This window comes from Hemiscyllium ocellatum, chromosome 36, assembly GCF_020745735.1.
Source record: "Hemiscyllium ocellatum isolate sHemOce1 chromosome 36, sHemOce1.pat.X.cur, whole genome shotgun sequence".
In the NCBI taxonomy this organism is placed as follows: Eukaryota; Metazoa; Chordata; class Chondrichthyes; order Orectolobiformes; family Hemiscylliidae; genus Hemiscyllium; species Hemiscyllium ocellatum.
In genome coordinates, this window is record NC_083436.1 from 19,659,681 (window position 1) to 19,684,972 (window position 25,292).

Sequence of the window (25,292 nt, forward strand, 5' to 3'; positions counted from 1 at the left end):
TGAATAATGCATTAAGTTAACATTTCTGGTGAACTATTATTTCCTATATAATTAAATCTTGAGGTAAAATTTCAAACTGGACAGAGAAATGTTCTGGCTCATATAGTTCATCAGTGGAATAACGGTTAATCCAAAGATGAGACTCCAATTACAGAAAGCCAATATCAAATTCAAAGTTTGGGAGAAGATTTGTAGCTCGGGTGCTCGTTATTATGGTTCTGTTCGCTGAGCTGGTGAATTTGTGTTGCAAACATTTCGTCCCCTGTCTAGGTGACATCCTCAGTGCTTGGGAGCTTCCTGTGAAGCACTTCTGCGATGTTTCCTCCGACATTTATAGTGGCTTGTCTCTGCCGCTTCCGGTTGTCAGTTCTAGCTGTCCGCTGCAGTGGCCGGTATGTTGGGTCCAGGTCGATGTGTTTGTTGATAGAATCTACTAAGGAGCCACACACGCAGATGACAAGCAACATGAATTTGACTGGGACAACACTACTATTATAGGGCAAGCCAAACAGAGAACAGCCAGGGAATTCCTAGAGGCATGGCACACATCCACAGATTCTATCAACAAACACATCGACCTGGACCCAACATACTGGCCACTACAGCGGATAGCTAGAACTGACAACCGGAAGCGGCAGAGACAAGCCACTATAAAAGCTCTTCACAGGAGGCTCCCAAGCACTGAGGATGTCACCTAGACAGGGGAGGAAATGTTTGCAACACAAATTCCCAGCTCAGCGAACAGAACCACAACAACACCAATATCAAATATTCAGCTTGTATTTACGTATCTTTACAAATTCAGCTTTATTATTATCTTGACTAATATAGTTTAGTTAAAATAATCTAAAATATAGCTTACTGTATCTTCAAATACAGCCATAACATTTCTGCATAATCAAAATTTATACCAAGTACTTTTTAATATAATTTCTAGACAGATGTTTCCTCTCTCCCATTAATCAAACGCTGTTGCAAATTCTAGGGCAAACTTTGTGGGTTTGGGGGGGACTGAAAAACCCTGGAATTAGTTTTCTAGTAAACTGTCAAAAAGCATTTAAGAAACATTGTGTCTACTGCAGTCATCAGACACCTCTCCAATTTCACCGTATTTTATTCGTGGCAGCTTGAAATTGCTAAATGAGGAGTGTTCTGGATATTGTAGTCTTAGCAGCTGGAATGAGACTCACCAAGCTGGTGAACGCTAAAAAAAAATGCATTGTACTCTGATCTTACAGCATACAATATAGCTTTTTTTTTTAAACGTTTGACAGAAACACTAAAATGCAAAGAATTTAGACATATTGTTTGTTGAATAACTAGAGACAGGAAGAATGACCTTGTCAAAGCAAAAATTAAATGTTTTCTACCAGGCCAGAAGCTCGATTTATTTCCTCACCCAAGATTAACATGGCTTTGGGTCTCCCCGGTAAGACATATGCCTGTTCAGCGGGCTAATCTGAACCTACAGTGAGTGGATAATGAGAGAAACCTATCATTTCTGCTTTCACCCTACCAATTACAGTTGTAGTGACGAAACAGATCACTTATAATACTTCAACATGCTTGTTATTTGATCCATTCTCTGTGTGTGGAAATAGGCACACCCACATTTTCCAAAGAAAACAAAGCCTTCTAACATAAAGGATTCCCACTTGCAACACAGTGAATGCAGTTAAATGCACAGAGTGTGGTTTCTAACATTGAGACTTATGACAAACATGACACAAACACTACCAGTTTATTAGATGCTGAATACAACCATTGTGGTTAAAATGGAACTAACCACATAAACAAATGTAAAATTTTACATTTCATTTGCTGTGCCAGTATCCTGTGTGCTGGATGGATCTCAGACAATGAAAAATAAAACCCTACACAAGGCTCAGTGCTGAAATGGTTTAAGACATGAACACAAAAAACCTGTGATCAAAATCAAATCCTAACAAGTTCAGGGTCAAAGCAATCGTATTGATGTGGACCCACTAATAATCCTAGCTTGTGAACCAGTGAGGCAGTCCATCATTCATATCAACCTAGGAAACTCTGTCAACAGACCCACAGCTGTATTATTTGGATAGATGTAGATAGTACTTTCAGCCTCCAACTTGAACGGCTTCAAAAGTGGTCAGGAAAAAACACACAAACGCGCTGCAACATTAAAATGGAACATTGTGCAGTCATTTTACTTGGTTTGTGTAGCCAAAATGTTAAGTCAGTAACATAAGAATTCACAACCTTGGATTCAACTTCTCTGAAATGTACGTTTAGATACCAGTTGGGATTAGGACAGACGAAATACAAACAAGTTGTATACAATTAAAATCAAATAAATGGATCAAATCACACTTTCTTCATAAGTAACAGACAGTGCTTTAGAATCAAAATGCTGGGGCACATAATTTTTAAATAAACCTCCTGGAAACTGAAATCTCAAATAAAAACCATGTTAATAAATACCCCAGTTGGAACAATTTTCAAAAAAACTGTTTATTGCATTGTATATTTGGTACCTTTTGCATTTCAGAACGATGGGAATTAAGTGTAACTGCAGAAATAAAGAAGCAAATCCTTTTTTTTTCCCAAAAATTCTGGGCCCCTTTTAAAAACATACAAAGTTCGGGGCATGAGTAAAACTGCAGAGCAATAAGTATCTTTAGAAATGTTGGGCTTCAAGTACTATAATTGACATTGCATGGAGGGAAAAACCAGTATTCAAATGATCAATGTATAATTTTCTACATAATCTGTGTCAGGTAGTTACTGATGAGAACCTGCATCTGCATTAACAAACCAGTCCTGAGTCTAAGTTCAATCTTTGAAATTAGATCATGAACCAAGTTAATCTATCAAAACACTTCCTAGGTCACGCAAACTTTCAGGATTTAAAAATAAAGTAATAACTGTTCGCTGACTACCTAAATGTACTACTTTAGGTCGTCAATAAGCAGCAATATGGAAACACAGACTCAGAACTGTTCAGTAATGCAGCTGGTGATTTCCAGATGTACTTAACTTATGTGTTTATTAGAAAATTCCAAAGAATTTAGAAATGATGTCAGTACATGCCCTAATTTTTTTCCTCTCCCTTCTTTCTCCCATCTTCAGTTCCAAATACCTCTATCCCTCTTTAACACTTTTTTTTAAACTGGGTACATTAATCTGTACATCACAATATACATAAGGTTTTTCGTGTGGTCTGCATGTAGTTTCCATTCATTTTCTGTCAGACACTGCCACCCTGACAAAGTTTGTGCTTAGAGGATCCAGTGCTAGGGCAGCATACTGCTGACCATCACAATCTCAAGACAGTAATGATTAAACAACATTTTTGTGTCACACCCAACTTTTTAAATAGCTCTCAATATTCTTTAGAAATTACATTAAAAACCCGGAAAGCCAATTGCAAGAAGGGTGTTGAGTGCATTCAATTGATGTCAACCTCTCACTCACAGGGGGTTCACAAACACATGGTACAGAAGTTGCCTCCAAAATTTCAGATAATATTTTTGAAGTCAGCAGGATAAAAAAAAAGACCTTCAATTCTGAAAGTCTATGCTCTGTAAGCATTTATGAAACCCTGACATATATTTACAGATCCTGTGGATAAGAGTGGGGGAACTGACATCAGAGGTGTGCAACAAAAATGTGTTCACTTCAGGCACCATCTTCATTCAGATCTCATTGGCCAGTTCTTCAGGTTCGGTAGCACTATCTCCATTTACTGTGATCTTTGCATCATCTTCGTATCCAGGAGGCATGAATGCAAGAGCATAGGGAAAAATCTTGTGACACTGTGCTCTGTAGGTTTCAGCTGTTTCTTTACAGACTCCCAGACTACCATCCCGTACAGCGTCCAACACCTTCATACATATCTGAATTTTGAAAAAAATCAGTTTTGTCAAACTAAGAATTATAACTACCCTGTTTGCACATTAGACCAAGTGTTGATAGACCTGTGGTTCTACAGTATCAAGAAATAATTAAAAGTATCTTCATAAAATATACATTTAATCAAGACCACAGAATTAGCTCCTAAAACCATTTTAAACATGGAGCTACTAAATGTGGTTATAAATGGAAATATCCCCTTATGAGAAAAGTACATTTTGTAGCATATTGTACGTAAGGCAGACATAGACATCTCTACCATGTGGAAGTCATAACTGCGGTCAGCCTGCAAAGTGAAATGATCTTTACTACATGTTCATTATAAACCCAAGAAATGCATGGCAAATGACTGGTTCACAAAGGAGCTTCTCACTGGGCAATCTATGGTTTTTCCCTTGGTCTACATGAAATTTTAGGTTACAGCAAGTCCTTAATAACAGATAAACCAAATTTAGATGACATGAAACACAGGCCATGCATCTAACTAGGGGGAGCCATTTAGAAGTAGGGAAAACAGTCTATATAACTAAGAAATGATTTTGTGGATCCCACAGAGAAAATTAAAAACTCTTCAGAAGATTTCAGCTACAATTACTAAAGCTAGATCTAACTGTCAAAATTGCTGATTGTACTTTTCATTGAAAAGCTGGCATTTTACCATACGGATGATAGATTCCAGGGAATTATGAAATTACTGAGGGCTATTTCCCCCTGCTCCCCCAAGGTCAAACTTCAGCTTCACTAAGAAAATGGGAATCATTTGACCATTTGCAAAAGAAACCGTAAGTCACTAACGTAACTCTCAAACAAAAGGATATCTGATAACACCTGACATGAGTGTTTACAGCTCTGTATTACAGCTGACTTCAGTGGTAAAAATGAGCATTGAATTGCCAGTGTTTAGGCTGCTCTTTACTGCTAAACCTATTAGAAATAATTTTCTGCTAAAATTAATAGACTCCATCTCTCTTATCAGCACATATCCTGCATCTTTGGGCTTTGCATTAGATTATGCAAGAATTTTCACAACAGTCACTATCACAACATGTGTTTGTGAAAACAGATAGGGGAAGCTGGGTAAATCTCTCTCAGCCAAGTAGACTTGTGGACTGAAAGAGATTTAACAGTCCAGAAAACTAATTCACTGAGAGACTTGACTGAGCACATTCATTTTGGCCTAAGTAATATTCATTTATCTCAAGTCCTCCTGCACAATTGTAAAGTGGCAATCAAATGTTGGTGAAATAGTTTAGAAATCCTTATCCCACTAATCTATTTCTATTCATATATGGGTGGCATGGTGGCACAGTGGTTAGCACTGCTGCCTCACAGTGCCAGATACCTGGGTTCAATTCCCATCTCAGGCAACTGTCTGTGTGGAGTTTGCACATTCTCCCTGTGTCTGCGTGGGTTTCCTCTAGGAGCTCTGGTTTCCTCCCACAGTCCAAAAATGTGCATGTTAGGTGAATTGGCCATGCTAAATTGCCCATAGTGTCAGGTGAAGGGGTAAATGTAGGAGAATGGTTCTGGGTGGGTTGCTCTTTGGAGGATCGGTGTGGACTTGTTGGGCCGAAATAATCTGCAAGTAATCCAATCTAATCATAAATTAACTAATAAAAAGAAAATTCTCCTTTTTTATCTTGTATACAGCTTTTCCGAAAGCACTCCTGCTAATCCATGTTTTGAAAGCCAGACTCATATCACTGCACTCATAACAGTGTTTCATGTAAACATTAATAGCAGCATGCAACTCTATTCCTGATGCTTTAACAGAGCTTACACATAATTTAGTATACAGACTTTAATTTTCTGCCTTTTTAACTTCAGCATCATTAATAGTTTATAAGATTTTAAGGAGCATGGATAAGGTGAATCGCCAAGGTCTCTTCCCCAGAAACAGTGAGTCGAAAACTAGACAGCATAGGCTTAAGTTGAGGGGGGAAAGATTTAAAAGGGGCATTTAAAAAGAAGATGGTGCATGTGTGGAATGAGTTGCTAGAGGTGGTGGTGCCGGCTGGTACAATTACAACATTTAAAAGGGACCTGAATGGGTATATGAACAGGAAGGGTTTGGAGGGATATGGTCCAAAAGCTGGTAAAGGTGACTACATTAATTTATGATTTGGAGATGCCAGTGTTGGACTGGAATGTACAAAGTTAAAAATCACACAACACCAGGTTGTAGTCCAACAGGTTAAATTGGAAGAACTAGCTTTCGAAACGCCACTCCTTCATTACCTGCTTGTGAAGGACACAAGTGTAAAGCACAGGATTTATAGCAAAAATTTTGTGTAGCAATTTTATCGCAAAATTTATAATGCTATATAATGAAGGAGTGGCGCTCCAAAAGCTAGTGCTTCCAATTAAGCCTGTTGGACTATAACCTGGTGCTGTGATTTTTAACTTTGTACATTAATTTAGAATATCTGGTCGGTGTGGACAAGTTGGACTGAAGGGCCTGTTTCAGTGCTGTACATCTCTATGACACTGATGAGTGATCAAATCTTAGAACCTTCTTGATTGATAAGACTCGTAGCTTAACTAAGATACTCCAGAACTGAACAATACTCAGCTGCATACTAACTAGTGAAATCTTAACTATCACCGAACCATGCATTTCTTGACTAAATTGTAGTCATACTTGTAAGCAGTAACGGTAATCTGCTACACAATAATGTTAGTGAGGTATCATAAGGTTCAGTTCCTCGGGCCCCAAGTACTTACAATCTATATTAATAACTTGGATGCAAGGATAAAAGCTACTATTCCCAAATTTGCAGATACCTCTAAAATAGGTGGGAAATAAGTTGTAAAAAAGAAATAAGAAATTTACAAATCGATATGGAGGTTGGGTGAATGGGACAAACTCTGGCTGATGGCATTGAACATGGATAAGTATGTCTTCACTTTAATCTGAAGAGTAGGAAGGTGTGTTATTATCTAAACAAAGGCATACTTTATAATGCTTCAGTGCTGAGGGATCTGTGCATGAATCTGTTCTTGAACATGAATCACAGACAGCTAGTATGCAGGTACAGCAAGTAAATTGGAAAGCAAATTGAGTTTTAGCATTCATTGATAAAGGAAGAGTTAAAAAGCAGGGAAATATTGCAACTGCACAAGGCATTAGTAAGTTTACACCTGAAGTACTGTGTATAGTTTTGGTCTCTATACTTGAGAAGGGATGAAGTTGCACTGAAGGCAATTCAGAGCAGATTCAATGGATATGGGGTTTGACTTATGAGGAAAGATTGAGCAGTTTATGTTCATACTCTATAGCGTTTAGAAGAATGAAAGGAGATCTAATTGAGATACATAGATGTTAAAGGGATTGACGATGTAGACATAGAAATTATGTTTCTTCTTGTGGAGCAAGCTGGATAGAAAGGTTATAGTTTAAGGTAAGGGTTAATAGATTTAAAGCAGAGAAATTACTTACCTCAAAGGGTCGTGAATCTGTGGAATTCACTACCCCAGAGTGGAATGGATGCAGAGACATTGAGTAAATTTGAGGAGGAGATGAGTGTACTTTTAATTAGCAATGGGTTGAAAGATTATGGGGAGCGGGTAAGTAAAAGAGAGTTGAGGACAAGATGAGATCAGCCATGATCATATTGAAGAGCGGAGCAGGTTGAGGGGCTGAACTGCCTAATCCCTGCGCCTATCACTTAGGAGGTATAATACATACAATGGACTTTGACTTGAATGAAACACAGAGTAGCCCCAAAAATTGCTTATTGTTGACCTTCACCACATCACAGCTGCCTGAATTTGACATAAGCCACCTGCTCTCTGAAGTTTAAAATTTTACAAAGTTTAAAAGTTCCATTATTCCATTTAAAGCCAAGTACCTAAATGCATCAATGAGATCTTCATTTTAGTTTTTATGCCAGTTACTGTTTTTACCTACCCTAACCCTTTACCCTGTATGTCTTATCATTAGCTAGGCAAGCAAAGGTAACAGCAATGATCCTGAAATAGTTCTGTTAACTTACAGTTTACTTCTGTGTACTTGAATGTGTCTGAAAGAATAAATCTACGAGAATTACAATGTAACAGTCTTATCTGTAAACTCCCTATTTCTTTTACTGTATACTGTTCTCCCTTTGCCTCACAGGCATTATATTACCCTTCACAAAAATAAAGACCAATGTGATGAAATTCTACTGAAAAACAGATACAATTACATAAACATATACAGATTATATATTTATGGACAGTTTACACAAGGACATTTCACAAATAATTACAAATAATGATCACAAAAATTAAATTTCACTTAACACACTGTTGAACACTGCTTAGTACTATTCACAGGAGAGTTGTGGGATCAAAGGATTATTTAATATTTTAGCACAATGAAGTAGATCTTGAAGGATATGTTTTGACGTTACTTGTTTGCAGTTGTAGTTTCAATTTTAGCCCATTGGGTCAACAAAAGTAGAATTTTCTTGTTTACTGATACAGAAGAAACAGAGTAACTCACTAGAAGTGGATTTTCATAATATAGTGGATCTTTTGCAGAAAGATCTATCGCAATGCGTTTCAAACTGACAGTCACATATGCCAAATAAGTTTGAATATTTCAAATATAGTACCAAATATATACCAATGATCCCAAACGAAGCAGAATATGGTAGCTCTAAAGCAGTGTTCTATCCCAGCCCCTTTTTCTCACCTTGCTAACCTCTCAATTATGAAGCATCCTGCAACCAGGGGTGGGGCAGCCTTAATCATCGGTCACTGCAGATTAAAAGCAGGCCATTTCTTTTCACTGACTGAAGCATGTATGAGGGGCCTGCAAGGAGAGAAAAATGGGAATTTGTTTCTCAAACAATAAAGCTCACCTGGATGCTTCTCTTGTCTAGAAATTCATCAAGTCCTGTAGCTAACTCCACCGCCCTTTTTTGACTGGAAGGATCATTGTAGTACATCATTTTGGCAGCTGTAAAAAAAAGTATTAGAAGTTTTAGACCTTCCTGCAAAGGAATAACTGAAGCAATTTGGAAGGAGGGATAAAATCCCAAAATCTTGACTTTCTCTGGCAAGGTTTCAAAAGCTGTAACTAAGGCACATTCAATTAAGTTTTCCTGAAAAGAAATCAAGCCACCTCTAAGCTACTGTGCACTATTTTAGGGGATTACTTGATGACTAGGTTTCAAATAGAATCCCTTTGGTTTGAAAACAAGTCCTTCGGCCCAACAAGTCCACACCGGCCCTCCTAAGAGTACCCTACCCAACCCCATTTCCTACCCCTATTACTCTTCGTTTATCCCTGGCTAATACTCGTAACCTATCCACCCATCCCTGAATACTATTGGCAATGTATCATGGCCAACTCCCCTAACCTGCACATCTTTGGACTGTAGGAGGAAACCAGAGCACCTGGAGGAAACCCATGCAGACACAGGGATAATATGCAAGCTCCACACAGTCACCCAAGGCTCGAACTGAATTTGGGCCCTTGGCACTGTGAGGCAGCAGTGCTAACCATTAAGCCACCGTACTTTTCCTGCAATATTAAATATAGTCTGACAATTGACATTTGGTCATTCAAGCTTACTGCTTCTATAATGTATTCGGACTTCTCCTTTGTGAAAAATTCCTCTACACAAAACAAATTCTGACTGCTAAAGATCACCAGGTAAGCCACACAAAATTGGCGCTCCTTAATTCTGAGACAATGCGCTCTGTCCTTAGGCACTCCCACAAGAGGAAACATCCTGTCAGCATTTACCCTGGCAAGCCTTTAAAGAATCCTACATATGTCAATGACATCACCTCTTACTCTTCTAAATTCCAGTGAGTACAATCCCAACATGTTTCATCTTGCTCACAGATCAATCAATCTTCCCCCCCACCCCACCCTCATATTATGGAGATAATTCTAGTGAACGTTCTCTGAACTGCCTCCCAATGAAATGATGCATATTGTTAAATACGGTTACCAAAACTGCTCACGGTATCCAGATGTGGTCTCACCAGCACCTGGTACAGTTGCAGTATGACGTCCCTTCTCTTATTCTCCAATCTCCCTGAAATAAAGGGCCGACATTCCATTAGCCTTCCCGGTTACCCGCTACACTTTTTCTGTGCTTTGTGCACAAGTACCCACAACTCCCTTTGCGTTGCAGCTTCCTGCAGTTATGTTCTGTTTAAATAATGCTCTGCACTTCTGATGTCCCTTCCAAAATAAACAACTGCACACTTCTCCACATAATACAACAATTGCCAACTTATCAAAAATCACTCTTGTAAACTTTGTATGAACCAGATGGGTTTGTAAAGAACATTTAGCAATGGCTACATGGTTGCCTTTAAGTTAGCATTGAATTCCAGACTTTTAAAAACTTATTAAATTTAAATTTCACCATCTGACATGGTGGCATTCTGGATTATCAATGCAGTGATATCATCATTATTGTCTCCCATATTTGACAACAGGAACAAATCCTGTCTCAGTACACATGTTCTCTTATGGATTTTCAGATAATTCAGGGTAATACATTGGTATGAATGAGATTGGATAATTCACGTAAAATACACAACTTCTTTGTATGCTAAGTGTAGAAATCAGCTTGCTCTCAAACGTTTATATATCTGGGGCAAGGTCAACTGATGAGAGAGTCTGATCTCTGAACATATCCACATAAAAACGGTTCAAATGACAGTATAAGCACTGTACATGTAAGATTTTTGCAGTTTGTTTTTTGTAGTGTACTTTGCTTAAAAAAGAACACTGGATCTATCCTATTGTTCGAACTGCTCTTGGGTTACTGAAATCCACGGTAAACCTCACGAGTCATGGAAAGTGGGAATAAAGTCTACACTAAATGTGTACCCATACAATACTCCAGGTGAGGTCTAACAAATGCCTAGTACAAGTTCAACTTCACTTCCTTGTTCTCTGTGCCCCTTTATTAAGTCCAGGACACTACACACTTTACAGATCTTCCCACCTCCCCTGCTACCTCCAGTGATCTGCGCACATCTACCACACAGGTCCTGCATCCTCTTTAGAATTTACTCCTTATATCATCTTTCAATGTTCTTTCGACCAAAGTGCTTCACCTCACACTTCTCTACATGGAGCCTTATCGGCCCATTTCTCTGATTTTCCAATGTCCTTTTGGAGTTCCACATTGGAAGAGTTATGCACTGAGATGAACAAAGTTTGTGTCATCTGCAAACTTTGAAATTGTCTCCTGCACACCAAGATCCAAATCATCAATATATATCAAAACAAGCAAAAGTCCTCATACCAACCACTCAGGAACTCCATTACAAACTTTCCCCAGTCTGAAAGATATCCATTGACCATTACAATTTTCCTATCACTCAAGACAACTGCGTATTCAAATTGTTACTGTTCCATTTATAAGTTTCCTCAATTCTGATGTCTGGCACTGTATCATGTGCAATTGTGAAATTCGTGTATACCACATGAACATTGTTAACCTCAGTGACCCTGTTACCTCTTCAAAAAAAAACTCAAGCAAATTAGTGAAACATTGCCCCTTTAAAAATCCAAGCCGACTCTTCTGAGTCAACCCACTATTTTCCATGCGATACTAATCTTATCCTGAATTTTTGTTTCTAGAAGCTTCCCCACCAAAGTTAACAGGGCTGGTCTGTAATTGCTGGGATTATCCTTATAAGGTGGTAGGTAGTGCGATACCCCAGAGTGCATGGGCCCTAGCTATTCACAACATATAATCAATGACTTGGATGAGGGAATTAAAGTAATGTGCCCAACCTTGACAATACAAAACTAAGACGACATTATTAGTGGTGAGGAGGAAGTACAGATGTTTCAAAGCAACGTAGATAAGATTTACTGTATTTGCCTACTCATTCAATGTGAATAACGGTGAAATTATCCACTTTGGGTGGTTTGGCTGCAGGGTGTGGGAGAATGGACAGAAGAGGAGGATGAAGCTAAGTCACTGAACATATTTAAGAAAAAAACTGATAGATTTGTGAATTCTAAAGTCATTAAGGAGTACAGGGAGAGGAAAGATGCGCTACTGAGACAGAAGATCAGACATGTCATACTGAATGGTGGAGCAGGGCTTGATGTGGTGGATGGCATACTCTTGTTCATATTTCCTGCATCTCTATAATTCAGAGACTTCAACCTTGCATTTTGCACTTATGTCCTGGGCTTTTCCACATTTAAGAATGAGATGGGCGTGGATCCTTCTTCTTTGGTTTGCTATTTTGTTGTCCGATACCATTCACCACTCAAAATGGCAGGACTAGAGCGACTGGTGTAACTCAATCACATGGTGTTTGTAGTATGCAAGCAATTCTGTACTGTAGTTTCTCCTGCATAGAAATAACTAATTGCTGTGGCTGGTGTGCTCTCCTAAACTTCTCACTGAATCCATTTATACTCTGGCTTATTGACAATGCCAAAGTGTACAATGGGCCAGGTCTGAGGATTTAAGTAAATGTTGAATGCAATTCTGCTGGTGGTCCATGGCAACTCAAAGATACCCGTTTTTGAGTTGCTATATCTGTTCTGAACCAATATTTAGCAGTGGATGTGTCATATAATGTGACAGAAGTGTGACAACACGATGTCAACTTTATAAGGACTGTTGTGCTCATTACTACCAGTGCAAAACAGACATCTTTGTCAGATGAATTAGTGGGCATGAGTTCAAGTAGGTTGTTTGCCTTGTGATTGCTCCCAGCCCATCTATTCTTATCTATCCTGGCAGCTATGTCCTCGAGTACTTGGCAATCAGATAGCAAAGGTGCTGCAGTGTCATTCTGAATGATAAATGTGTAAGACTACTATTCAGATGAAATTTTCTGTTTTATAGCTCCTTGAAAGTGGAATCAAAGTAGATAGGATTGTGAAGGCGGCGTTTGGTATGCTTTCCTTTATTGGTCAGCGTATTGAATACAAGAGTTGGGAGGTCATGTTGCGGCTGTACAGGACATTGGTTAGATTATTGTGTGCAATTCTGGTCTCCTTCCTATCGGAAAGATGTTGTGAAACTTGAAAGGGTTCAGAAAAGATTTACAAGGATGTTGCCAGGGTTGGAGGATCTGAGCTACAGGGAGAGACTGAATAGACTGGGGCATCGGAGGCTGAGGGGTGACCTTATAGAGGTTTACAAAATCTTGAGAAGCATGGGGTCGGGGAGTCCATTACTAGAGGGTATAGGTTTAGGGTGAGAGGGGAAAGATATAAAAGAGACCTAAGGGGCAACTTTTTCACACGGAGGGTGGTACATATATGGAATGAGCTGCCAGAGGAAGTGGTGGAGGCTGGTACAATTGCAACATTTAAAAGGCATTTGGATGGGTATATGAATAGGAAGGGTTTGCAGGGATATGGGCTGGGTGCTGGCAGGTAGGACTAGATTGGGTTGGGATATCTGTTCGGTGTGGACGGGTTGGACCGAAGGGTCTGTTTCCATGCTGTTCATCTCTATGACTCTAAGTGATGTTCAATGCAAAAGTGAAGCAGGTGAGGCTACAACCAATGTTAAAACCTGACTAAACCTAATTCTAAAATCAATGATATGGATGTTTAGAGTCACTCGCTTCTGATGTTATATTTGTGTGCCACCTCTTATGGCAGATGTGTCTTATTGATGGGGTAGCATGGAGCCAAATATGATAATGGAGGAAGGTGGAGCACTGGCATGATTCACTGAGTGCAACCATGTTAGTCTATTGCTTGGCTGGTTAGGAGGGCAGCTCTCCCAATTTTGGCACAAGTCCCCACACGCTAATGAAGACAACTGTGGAGGGTTCATAGGGCTTGGTGTGTCTTGGTCGATGCTGATTGGTGCTGCAATCTTTTTGTAGAAACTTGATTAGCTCTTCACACAAATCTAAAAGGTAGTTAAGAACCAAAACTATTGTGGCTTACCTGGAGTCAGAGAGTTTGGTCTAGTTGAGAATCACAGAGTAAGAATGGGAAAAAATCTTTCACTACTTGATATTAGTGAATAAGTTGGGTTTTTACAACAATTCAGTTGTTTCATAATTACAAATGACTGATAATAGGTTTTTAATTTAGTTTACATTTTGTCTAAATATATATTCCCCCAACTGCCACACTGGGTTTAAGTTCATCTTCAGATCACGAATCCAGATCTTAAGTTTACGAGTATAATAAAAAAAACTAAACAACTGCATTTGTAAATAAATGTACACACTTACATCAAAGTTTAAACCACTATTTGACAGTAACATCATTATATTTTAATTACCCAAAATGACAAGACATGTTTTTAGGGTCAAATTTTGATGCCTTCAGCATGTGTGCATGAATCATAAACAATGTCTTTGATTTTGGTTTACTATATAACAGCCAGGACTAGGATACAACCATCACTAACCTGTCCACATCATCTTGACTGAGGACAACGAAGCCAAGGATTTGAAGTTTACTAACAGTCTTAATTCATTGTTTGAAAACTTTCCTGATTAATACGATTTGGTAACGAGTGCTGAAACCATTCAATTTACTTTCTTTGTAAGTGACTGTTAAATAATAATTAACAATACTACTTGAATACCAATTAATTGGAGACGCCCTTGAGTTTCAGTCTCATTGTCATCATGATTTGTAAATGTTTGAAATACATAAAGTTAACCCTTAAATGTATCTAATAATAAAGAAATAGCATCCTTGTAATGCCCCTTGTAATATTTTAGTGTGCTGCCTTTAAATGTTTTCCATGATAATCAGAAGGGGCAGACTTGTACGTAGCCTAGATTGTGGTTTGTTGCAAAGCTGCGCAACTTTGAGGAAACATTGGCATTCTATTTTAGAAATTTATCAGAAAGAACTTCAGGGCATCATAGGATGACAGCAGCTCAGTTCATAATTCTCTATTAGTTGAGTATCTAATCCATTATAATGAAGTAGCAAGTACAAGTTCGAAACCTTTCACAACCACAAGGATTAAAAAAAACTAAGATTACACATTGCTAATATTGGAATTAGTGCATATCCAATTACCTGTTTATTTTGAAGGAAAGCAAATAAAGTCAAATGAGAGAATCCATGTGAATAGGAAGGACAGAATTTCACAACTTTATTTAGATTCAAGGCAAAACTACAACTTGAGTTATGAATTCCTTGTACAATTTCTCCCCAAGTAATTTGAGCAAGGTCCTATTCAATCATCATTTTCCTTCATAAAAAATGATGAAAAGATGATTAAATATTTCTATGATTAGAGTGCTTTATGGGAATCCTGGAAACTTTCACTGGACAAACTGGAAGCATTTTTTTTAAATTCCAGTCTCATTATTTCCAGTTTGTTACCTTTTATAGCTGGCAGTAAATGTGGAGTGACGACCTGGTTTAAACTCCATTAGTGGAGCTTCCTCAAAGAAACGCTCAGATGAACCACTTCTGCAATAAAACCACTACATGCCTCTTTTTTTTTTGCAGCGAAAGACTAATTTTGATTACATTGCCCATTTAGTAGAAGCTGCAAACAGACAAGAACTTAGTTTATAGGTGCACAACAGCTTTGTAGTTAAAAAAAACAGGCAGGAACAAGTGATGTCAGACTAAAATGAATGCAGACTTCATGTGTGGGAATGAAATGTTTAACAGCTCTAAGCCCATTACCAGCACAAAGTGCAACAAGAATACCTCAGGTTGTACTTATGTTCTGGTGAGTTAGCTGATCTCAACAGAGGAACTACTAGAAACATTAGGATTAGTTTGTGTTGATGAACTCCGAAAAAGAAAGCGAGAGGTGAGACAGAGGCTTTCCTTGCATACATATAAGAACATAAGATGTGGTACAAGTTACAAAGATGCCAAGGACTGGATCAGGTCTATTTCTGTACAAGAAATAGCACTTGGATGCATGCACAGCAGAACTGCTGATATCAGTAGATTTGCTTCCCAGCAGGAGTCACCATATTTATAAACAATTTAAGGCTGTAGAGGACAGCAGTGTTAAGAATAGAACTTTGCATATATTACAACTGCAATGGCTTGAATCTGCTTTTCATTTTATGCAACATGAGCACACAAATCATTTCAGAAGTATTTCCCTCTCCAGCTGAAATCCTATTAAGCACAGGAATGACAAATCATACTGTTAACGACACTATGCAGATCCAATAATAAAACTACCTTCACTTACCAGCTAACCTGTGTGGAATTGAGTTCAAGTGCTTGCTTAGGAAAGCCTCATTAAAACTCTTTGGATTTGTGTCTCCAAACAACCTGCTCATTTGCTGCATCAGCACTGTTTGAACAGCATCAGGCACATTTTTACTCTCCGATACTGTAACAATAAAAGAAAAATTTGTTTGATCACATGAGTAAGCATACTTCTCAACATTATACTAATGTGAATGAGAAAACAATTTATTTTTTTTAAAAATCACACTTTAATCTGTTAATCAATGTGGCAAAATGCTATATGGAAAAGGTCATGGATGGATGCCAAACAACTAGTGACTTCAGGATTGATGATCTTAATTGAAAATTTTATTGTAAATTCAGAATGATATTGTTCTAATATTCTCCACATATAATTCAAAGTATCAGAATACAAATGTCCTTTTCCTCTACTAAACTGTTATCTTGGCAAAGGAAATAAAGGCCTTTCTTTGTAAAACAGCCTGGGAACAACCACTACACCTTTTCAAAAGTGTCCAGCTAACAGATAGCAAACCGCATTCTCAAAAATGTTTCAACAGGATTCGATGTGATAATTGAAAGAAATATTTCCCAAGAAGAATCTGAACTCTATTTATCTTTCAGAAATTAAATGAGGAATTCCTCATGCGAGAAATAATGTTGCATCACTGTCTTTCAAATATGAATGTACTATAATATCTTAATATTATATTAATTTACTTGACGTAAAGTAGAAAAACAATTCCATATATTAGGCTTTGAGAACATATACCAAAGAGCTTTTTTATTGCCAAACTTTTAACAACATTTGTTAATCAGCATACTCATTTAATAATCTACAGAATTCTAACCAAATGAAATTTCTTGACTTCACATGTTAAATAAAAAAAACTTTTAAATAAACTAACAAGTTAAAAGGACATTAACTGATTAATATGCTTAACATTTTGTTTGGTGATGAAAAAATGTAGGCTAGTGATTCACCCATACCAGCTTTGAAGAACCGGAACAAACACTCATGGAGCCAAGGGTTGTCAGGATCAATGGCAAAAGCTCTTTTGACTGACTGCAGCATCAGAAGGAATTTCTCTACAGAAAAAGAGATAAAATGGCACACTGTTAGAAAGAAAAACAAAGAAACATGTTATGCTTCATGTTCTTTACTGGGATTTGCTGCTAATGGATTGTTCTCTTAAGTACAGTATCAGTGATTCTGTAGGCAATCAACCAAGTTTCACTTATCAGGACACTTGGGAATGCCATTGTTTTTGTTGAACAGTGCCTAATATGGATGTCAGGATTATCGTTCAAATCCTCAGCCAACGAAAACACCTCCAATGTCATACTGCCTCAGGACTACAGTAAACTGTCAGTGTAAATCAAGTGCCCAAATACTAAGTGCACAGAATGGGGCCAGCTTATCAAGCCCATGTTGCTCTCTATATAGCAATCTAAATCAGTCCCATACTCCTATTCTATTCTCATACACTGTGATTTATTTCTCTCAAGTACCCATCCAATTTAGTCTTGAAATAATTCACTGTCACCACTTCCACTATTCTTCTGACAAGAGCTCAGGACACTTGCTCTGTTAAAACATTCATCATCAAATTCCTCTACATTTCTTAGCCAAAACCCAAAATTTGTGCTGGTTAGTCCCTGTACCAACAGTTAGTGGGGACAGATTGTCATGTCTATTTTACCTAAACCTTTCATATTCTTACACACCTCTATCAAATGTCTAGTTTCCTTTACTCCAAAATATTTCCAACCTACATGTGCAAATAAAATCTATGGAATCATTCGCACATGTCATCTTTGCATGTTCTCAAGGAACCCCACGATCATTCTGAAGAGTGGTGGTGGCGGTGGGGAGGAGAGAGAAAAAGAGGAGAGAGTGAAGCGAAAAGGACTGGGTGTAGTACACTAGTTGTGGTCTAAACAGACCCTCAAAGACCCAAAGAAATTTTCCTGCATCTGTACTTAATTCAAAAGTCTGAAGCATTTGCAGGTATCTTCAGCCCGAAGTGCTGATTGTGTGATCAATCACAACCTTCCCGAGGTATCCAATAGCAATGGTATCAGCTTTTAGCCGATGACATTCATTCCACATGATATCAAGAAATGGTTGAAGGTACTGGACACCGGGAAGGCTCTGTGCATTGAAAAACGTACCAAATACAGAGAAACCTTGATTATCCAAATGGGATGGGCAGGCACTATTTTATTCGGATAATCGATTATTCGGTTAATCGACTAAACGCCTTTCCTCTAGGGCTCTGAGTTTTTTTTAAAAGTCTGCTCCACATTCAGGAGACAACGCAGCAACACCACGCATGAGTCCCTGCCCAGTCCAACACCGCTGCCGCCCCCCCCCCCACCCCCAAACTAAGTCCAATACCACCTCCCAAACCCATCCAGCATCCCCCCCCACCTCCTCTCTAGGCAGCTATCTGGACACCAACAAGGCTGCTCTGCTGCCCCCTTTGTGGGTAAGTCTTCAAATAGCGCACGCACACACACAACTTTTTACTGCAACATTTTGACAGGTTCCACCTTTACCCTGTACAGGACAATGTTGGAGAGATTATCAGGGTATGGAGGCTTTAGGTTACACTCCTCTAAAATTCCAGGGAAAGAGAGGGTGGGTGGGCAGTCAGTCATTTGGAGACAGTGCCTGTTTAATTGTTGTAAACAAAATACGCGGTCACTGTTGGAAACACGTCTTTGATGTAATATTTCTATCGAGACCTCCTTCGGATAATCCGATATCCGGATAATCAAGGTTCCTCTGTACTTGTGTTCCAGAATTAGCATATCCCTAACTTTGTACAGCAGCGGAAGCTACCTGACAACGTGGAAAATTGCCCACGTATATCCTGTCTACAACACAAGGACAAATCTATTTTTGCCAATTACGCTCCCTCTCTCCCTTCCTTCTATCCCCTATTATTGGAATTTTTTTTTACACAGTGAAGACAGAAGTTGTATTTATTCATTTCATCTGCCTTTTTCTTTATCTATTAACTCCCAATTCTCAGTCTACCGGACCAGTGAAAATTTAAACCTCGAGAATAATTCATTATTCTTATTCAACTGTTGCCCCAGAAGGATCACCTGATTGCAAAGCATCAAATACATGTGCCTGGTGGATTGAAAATATACTGGTCAAAGAGGTTCTGTTGAACACAAATTCAGAAATTCCTCCATCACCTTTCCTGGCATGCCAATATTATCATAACTTGATATTTGAATCTCTAATCCCTCAAGATACTCATATGGCTTTTGCATGCGTCTTGCTTGCATTTGCACACATCTCTATTAGTATTTCAAGGCCTCGTGATTATTCCCAGTAGTCCGACCATTTGGCTACTCATTCTGCTTCTCAACTCTAACCAAATGGATTCTGTCCTCATTCCCGGATGATCATGCCTTCCCAACACAAATATTTTTCTTATTCAATGGTGCCACCTCAGTGGCATCACGATAATGTCACTGAATGGACTTCTGAGATCCATAATTAATGCACTGGTAACATGGCTTCAAACTTCATGACTTGGACAAAAAAAAAAGAGATTGTAGATGCTGGAATTCAAAGTAGATAAGCAGGACGCTGGAAAAACACAGCAAGCCAGGCAGCTTCAGGAGGTGGAGAAGTGGGTGGGTCGGTGTTTGTCCAATGTGTGCTGGGTCGGTGTTTGTCCAATGTGTGCAGGAGGGTTTCCTGACACAATATGTAGACAGGCCAACAAGAGGTGAGGCTATACTGGATTTGGTTCTAGGTAATGAACCAGGCCAGGTGTTAGACTTGGAGGTAGGTGAGCACTTCGGGGACAGTGACCACAACTCGGTGACTTTTACTTTAGTGATGGAGAGGGATAAGTGTGCGCCGCAGGGCAAGAGTTATAGCTGGGGGCAGGGAAATTATGATGCAGTGAGGCATGACTTAGGATGTGTGGATTGGAAAAACAGGCTTCAAGAGAAGAACACTAATGAGATGTGGGGATTGTTCAAGGAGCAGCTACTACGTGTCCTCGATAAGTATGTACCAGTCAGGCATGGTGTAAAGGGCCTTGTGAGGCAGCCGTGGTTTAGTAAGGAATTGGAATCCCTTGTGAAAGGGAAGAAGGCGGCATATGTAAAGATGAGGCGTGAAGGTTCAGTTGGGCTGATAGAGAGTTATAAGGTAGCCAGGAAGAATCTAAAGAGAGAGCTAAGAGAAGCGAGAAGGGGACATGAAAAGTCTTTAGCTGGTAGGATTAGGGAAAACCCAAAGGCTTTCTATAGGTATGTCAGGAATAAAAGGATGACTAGGGTAGGTATCGGTCCAGTCAAGGATAGTAGTGGGAAGTTGTGTGTGGAGGCGGAGGAGATTGGAGAGACACTAAATCAATACTTTTCATCAGTATTCACTCAGGAACAGGACACTGTTGCTGATGTGAATATGGAGTCACAAATGATTAGAATGGATGGCCTGGAAATATGCAGGGAAGAGGTTCTGGGAATATTGGAGAGGATGAAAATAGATAAGTCTCCTGGGCCTGATGGCATTTACCCTAGGATCCTATGGGAAGCTAGGGAGGAGATAGCAGAGCCATTGGCCTGCATTTTTATGTCGTCATTGTCAACAGGAATAGTACCAGAGGACTGGAGGATAGCGAATGTGGTCCCCTTGTTCAAGAAAGGGAGTAGGGATAGCCCTAGTAACTATAGGCCAGTGAGTCTGACTTCAGTGGTGGGCAAAGTCTTAGAGAGAATGGTAAGGGATAAGATTTATGAACACCTGGATAGGAATAACGTGATCAAGGATAGCCAGCATGGTTTTGTGAAGGGCAGGTCGTGCCTCACAAACCTTATTGAGTTCTTTGAGAAGGTGACTAAGGAAGTGGACGAGGGTAAAGCAGTAGATGTTGTGTATATGGATTTTAGTAAGGCGTTCGATAAGGTTCCCCATGGTAGGCTAATGCTAAAACTACGGAGGTATGGCATTGAGGATACATTAGAGGTTTGGATTAGGAATTGGCTGGCTGGAAGGAGACAGAGGGTAGTAGTTGATGGACTATGTTCATCTTGGAGTGCAGTTACTAGCGGTGTACCACAAGGATCTGTTTTGGGACCATTGCTTTTTGTTATCTTTATAAATGATCTAGAGGAAGGGCTTGAAAGCTGGGTAAGCAAGTTTGCGGATGACACAAAAGTCGGTGGAGTTGTGGATAGTGAGGAAGGAAGTGGTAGGTTACAGCGGGATAAAGATAAGTTGCAGAGCTGGGCAGAAATGTGGCAAATGGAATTCAATGTAGCTAAGTGTGAAGTCATTCACTTTGGCAGGAGTAACAAGAAGATGGATTACTGGGCTAATGGTAGGCTACTTGGTAGTGTGGATGAGCAGAGGGATCTTGGTGTCCATGTACACAGATCTCTGAAAGTTGCCACCCAGGTAAATAGTGCTGTGAGGAAGGCATATGGTGTACTGGGCTTTATTGGTAGAGGAATTGAGTTCCGGAGTCCTGAGGTCATGTTGCAACTGTATAAGACTCTGGTGCGGCCTCATCTGGAGTATTGTGTGCAGTTTTGGTCGCCATACTATAGGAAGGATGTGGAGGCATTGGAACGAGTGCAGAGGAGGTTTACCAGGATGTTGCCTGGAATGGTAGGAAAATCTTATGAGGAAAGGCTGAGGCACTTGGGGCTGTTCTCATTGGAGAAGAGAAGGTTTAGGGGAGATTTGATAGAGGTGTATAAGATGATTAGGGGTTTAGATAGGGTCGACACTGAGAACCTTTTACCGCTAATGGAGTCAGGTGTTACTAGGGGACACAGCTTTAAATTAAGGGGTGGTAGGTATAGGACAGATGTTAGGGGTAGATTCTTTACACAGCGGGTTGAGAGTTCATGGAATGCCCTGCCAGTAGCAGTGGTGAACTCTCCTTCTTCATGGTCATTTAAGCGGGCATTGGATAGGCATTTGGAAGTTATTGGGCTAGTGTAGGTTAGGTAGGATTCGGTCGGCGCAACATCGAGGGCCGAAGGGCCTGTACTGCGCTGTATCTTTCTATGTTCTATGTTCTAAGTCAACATTTCCTGAAGGAGGGTTACACCTAAAACGTCAAATTCTCCACCTACTGATGCTGCCTGGTTTGCAGTGTTCTTCCAGCTTGTTGCTTATCTACTTTCAAAACCCATGATAGTAGCTGGTGAAATTTAAACATTATTAACGAACTTGGAATGAAAAGCTACTTTCAATAATGGTGGACATGAAACCACCATTGATTGTTGCAAAATCCTACCTTGTTCACTAATGTCTTTTAGAGAAGCAAATCTTGCCACCTTAACCTGGTTTCACTAATGTGGTTGATCCGTTACTGCTGTCAAATGAGGCAGCAAGCAATTCAGTTCAAGGTCAATTAGGCATGGACAACAATAGCATCGCTAGTGGTGGCCACATCCCAGAGAAGGTTAAATTTTGAAAACTCTCTTTTGTCTTTCCTCATATTTCTAAAGACTTTGCATTCCTGAACATTAAATACCTAATTTCAATATTTTTAAAACACAGCATTATTGCACAACAGTATATTTCCACACTAATTTTCACTTGTAGCTCAATTACCTTACTTAGCACACCATATTAGTCTACATACAAGTACTTGAGCATCATACGCTTTTCTATTACTTACCTTTTCTATAATAGATTTCAAAAGCAAAAAGGTGGGTTTCAATTTTGTTCTTTACTAAGGTTTTCAAGGGTGTCAGAAATTTAATGGCTTCTTCAAGTGGACTGTCCACCTATTTAACAGAAAACAAATTTCTTAGCATGGGGAGAAATTCAATGACTTTGTGGTTAGTTATTAGCTTTGCGCTCTGATGTAGAAACATTACAACAATGTCCAGACACACTGCATTGGTGCTGCCGCTGCAAAAGCTCCAGCGCTCTTCCTGGCAACTGGAAAATTTAGACTCTCTAGTTTTATCACCTTCTCAACCAGGGAAGAGGACACCCATCAATCCTCAAGTCCACACTACAGCATTTCCACTAAGGTGGAAATTCCTGATGAAGGGCAAGTGCCCGACACAGAACTCTCTTACTCCTCGGATGCTGCTTGATCTGTTGTGCTTTTCCAGCGCTACACTTTGACTCTCCAGCATCTTCATTTCCACTAAGTTCACAAGACAGTACTTAGGACAAAAGACTCTAATCCAATTTCTCATCTCTAAATGCTGATGCCAATTTGGCAACCATAGTGCTGGCCTAGTTGGCATCAAACAATGCAGCACAGAGAAAAGGAACAATCAACTGCTTCAGCTAACTATGAGATTACAGATGATATCTTTAATGTGATTACTCAAAATTATTTTTACAGAAAGGACCAGTTTGGGTGATGGGGAAAAAGACAAAGTAAAGGAGGATTTGAAGCCTGGACCTCACTCAAATTTGCCAAAAAACAACCTATACATTTTCATAAAATACATCTATAGAGCCAGTGCCATTCGTTTGGGCAAATGCACAGGTTACTCTTATGTGACAGTCTACATTGACAATATGGAATTCAAGTAAAAAAAAGGTACATATGAAGCAAAGCCAATATTGACAACATACTTTTGCTAATTTCTCAGGTACAAGCTCCTCTTTTTGTGCACCAATCTCTTCCTCATCCTCTTCCTTTTTCTTTCTTTGATTTTTTAGTTGTTTCTCTTTTTCAGCATTTCTCTTCTCTTCCTCCAACTGCGCCTTCTTCTGTGCCCGACGCTGTTTATTTCGTAACTTCTTCAGCTCTTTATCTGAAAGATTTGCTGCAGAGAAAAAAAAATCATTTGGGGGTGGACTAAATAAGCTATGTGTTGTTCAGAACAACTGCGATCTTTATCAGAACAGGAAGAACAAACTAAGATTATTTAACCAGAAGCCACTGAGTACCTGTATCAGCTTCCAATTCTTTGTTCTCATCAGTTAGAGGATGATCATGAAGTTTCAGGTAGATCTCAATAGCCACCTTTGCAGCTTTAAAATAAAATGGATGACACCGGAGCACATCTTCAAGTTTAAGTAAATCCACATAAGACCTCAATGTCATTTTCCTCATGCAATAAGTGTGGAAATCAAATTGGTCATCTGTAATTTCTGCAAAATGCTATTGAAAAAAAGACTTCAAATCAGCATAAAATCTTACAGATAGAAAGTGCATAAGGATATATCGGGATCATGGGATTTTTTTAAGCTACATTATACAACATACTAAAGAATGCCATTATCCAGCATTTTACCAAATAAGAACTGTGGATTGGACAATTAAGTTTTCAAGAACACTAGTTTTCTAGAAAATAGCAAAACAGGATGAAATAAATAACAATAAAATATAAAGATGTTAAACGCCTGACACTAGATTCATTGATTATGAATAGCCAGTATCCTTGGTGCTATTTGGGCAGAGATCAGAACGTAAATGTTCAATACCAATTATAAATTGACTTACTGGGAACAACTTCAACCGTCTGCAAAATACAGACAGGATTTAGCACGATGTTAATTTTACACAATATCAGAGTTCTCTCCTCTAGAAAGTCAATAGAAATCAATCTTAATGGGGACAGAGTTTGGGGGACTGCAAAAGCCAAATTTCACTGAATCCAATGGGTTTCCTATCTGAAGAGTCCATTTAGAATTACCTGAAGGTAGCAGTTAAACCACTGTTTCATAGCCAACAATATCGTTTCAAAATAAAGCAAATGACTACAAGAAACCAGTTTTGCTTATATAGATATAGTTGAGGAAAGAAAAGTTTCAACCCACAAAATTGTGGCACATTTTAAGGTTTTGTTTTATAATGTAAAACACAAAGCTGAACAAGAATAAAATCCATTTACAGACATTTTACTTGACATTACATATCAGATACTGAATTCATTTGTAAAATTTAATATTTAATTTCCAAATTGGTTAGGAAGAACTGAGTGTCTTGGAAAACTTGCATTCCATTAATTTTAGGCAATGGACCTGATAAACTGTTCACCTGGCTTCAACATAGTTCCAAGCAAACAGTCTTTGTCTGAATGCACTTACCACAAAGATCACAGGTTAAGTTTACATGTGCAATGATATAAATTTAGCACGTTTTAAATTCCAGTTTAAAGCCAGAGAAACCATAACTGCTGAAACTCAGATGGTCACTTGCCAGAATGTTAGCTATCATCATATAGGAAACTACCAAGTCAGAAACAGCAAGAAAGAAATACATACTACTATGAATCAGAATCAACTCAGCATCTA

At 39.0% G+C, this 25,292-nt stretch overlaps 1 protein-coding gene across 1 annotated transcript in view; it reads right to left on the reverse strand.

Annotated features, from left to right (window-relative positions):
* Positions 1-1,722: 1,722 nt before the first annotated feature.
* naa15a (N-alpha-acetyltransferase 15, NatA auxiliary subunit a) overlaps positions 1,723-25,292 on the reverse strand; it is a 98,494-nt gene continuing 74,924 nt past the window's right edge. The window contains exons 14-20 of the mRNA XM_060851777.1: positions 23,943-24,156; positions 23,625-23,818; positions 22,705-22,813; positions 17,021-17,119; positions 16,029-16,172; positions 8,739-8,836; positions 1,723-3,875 (exon numbers count right to left, since the gene is read on the reverse strand). Of these exons, the coding sequence (XP_060707760.1) occupies positions 3,675-3,875; positions 8,739-8,836; positions 16,029-16,172; positions 17,021-17,119; positions 22,705-22,813; positions 23,625-23,818; positions 23,943-24,156 (1,059 nt within the window). The 3' untranslated portion in view covers positions 1,723-3,674. The remainder of the gene's footprint in view (positions 3,876-8,738; positions 8,837-16,028; positions 16,173-17,020; positions 17,120-22,704; positions 22,814-23,624; positions 23,819-23,942; positions 24,157-25,292) is intronic.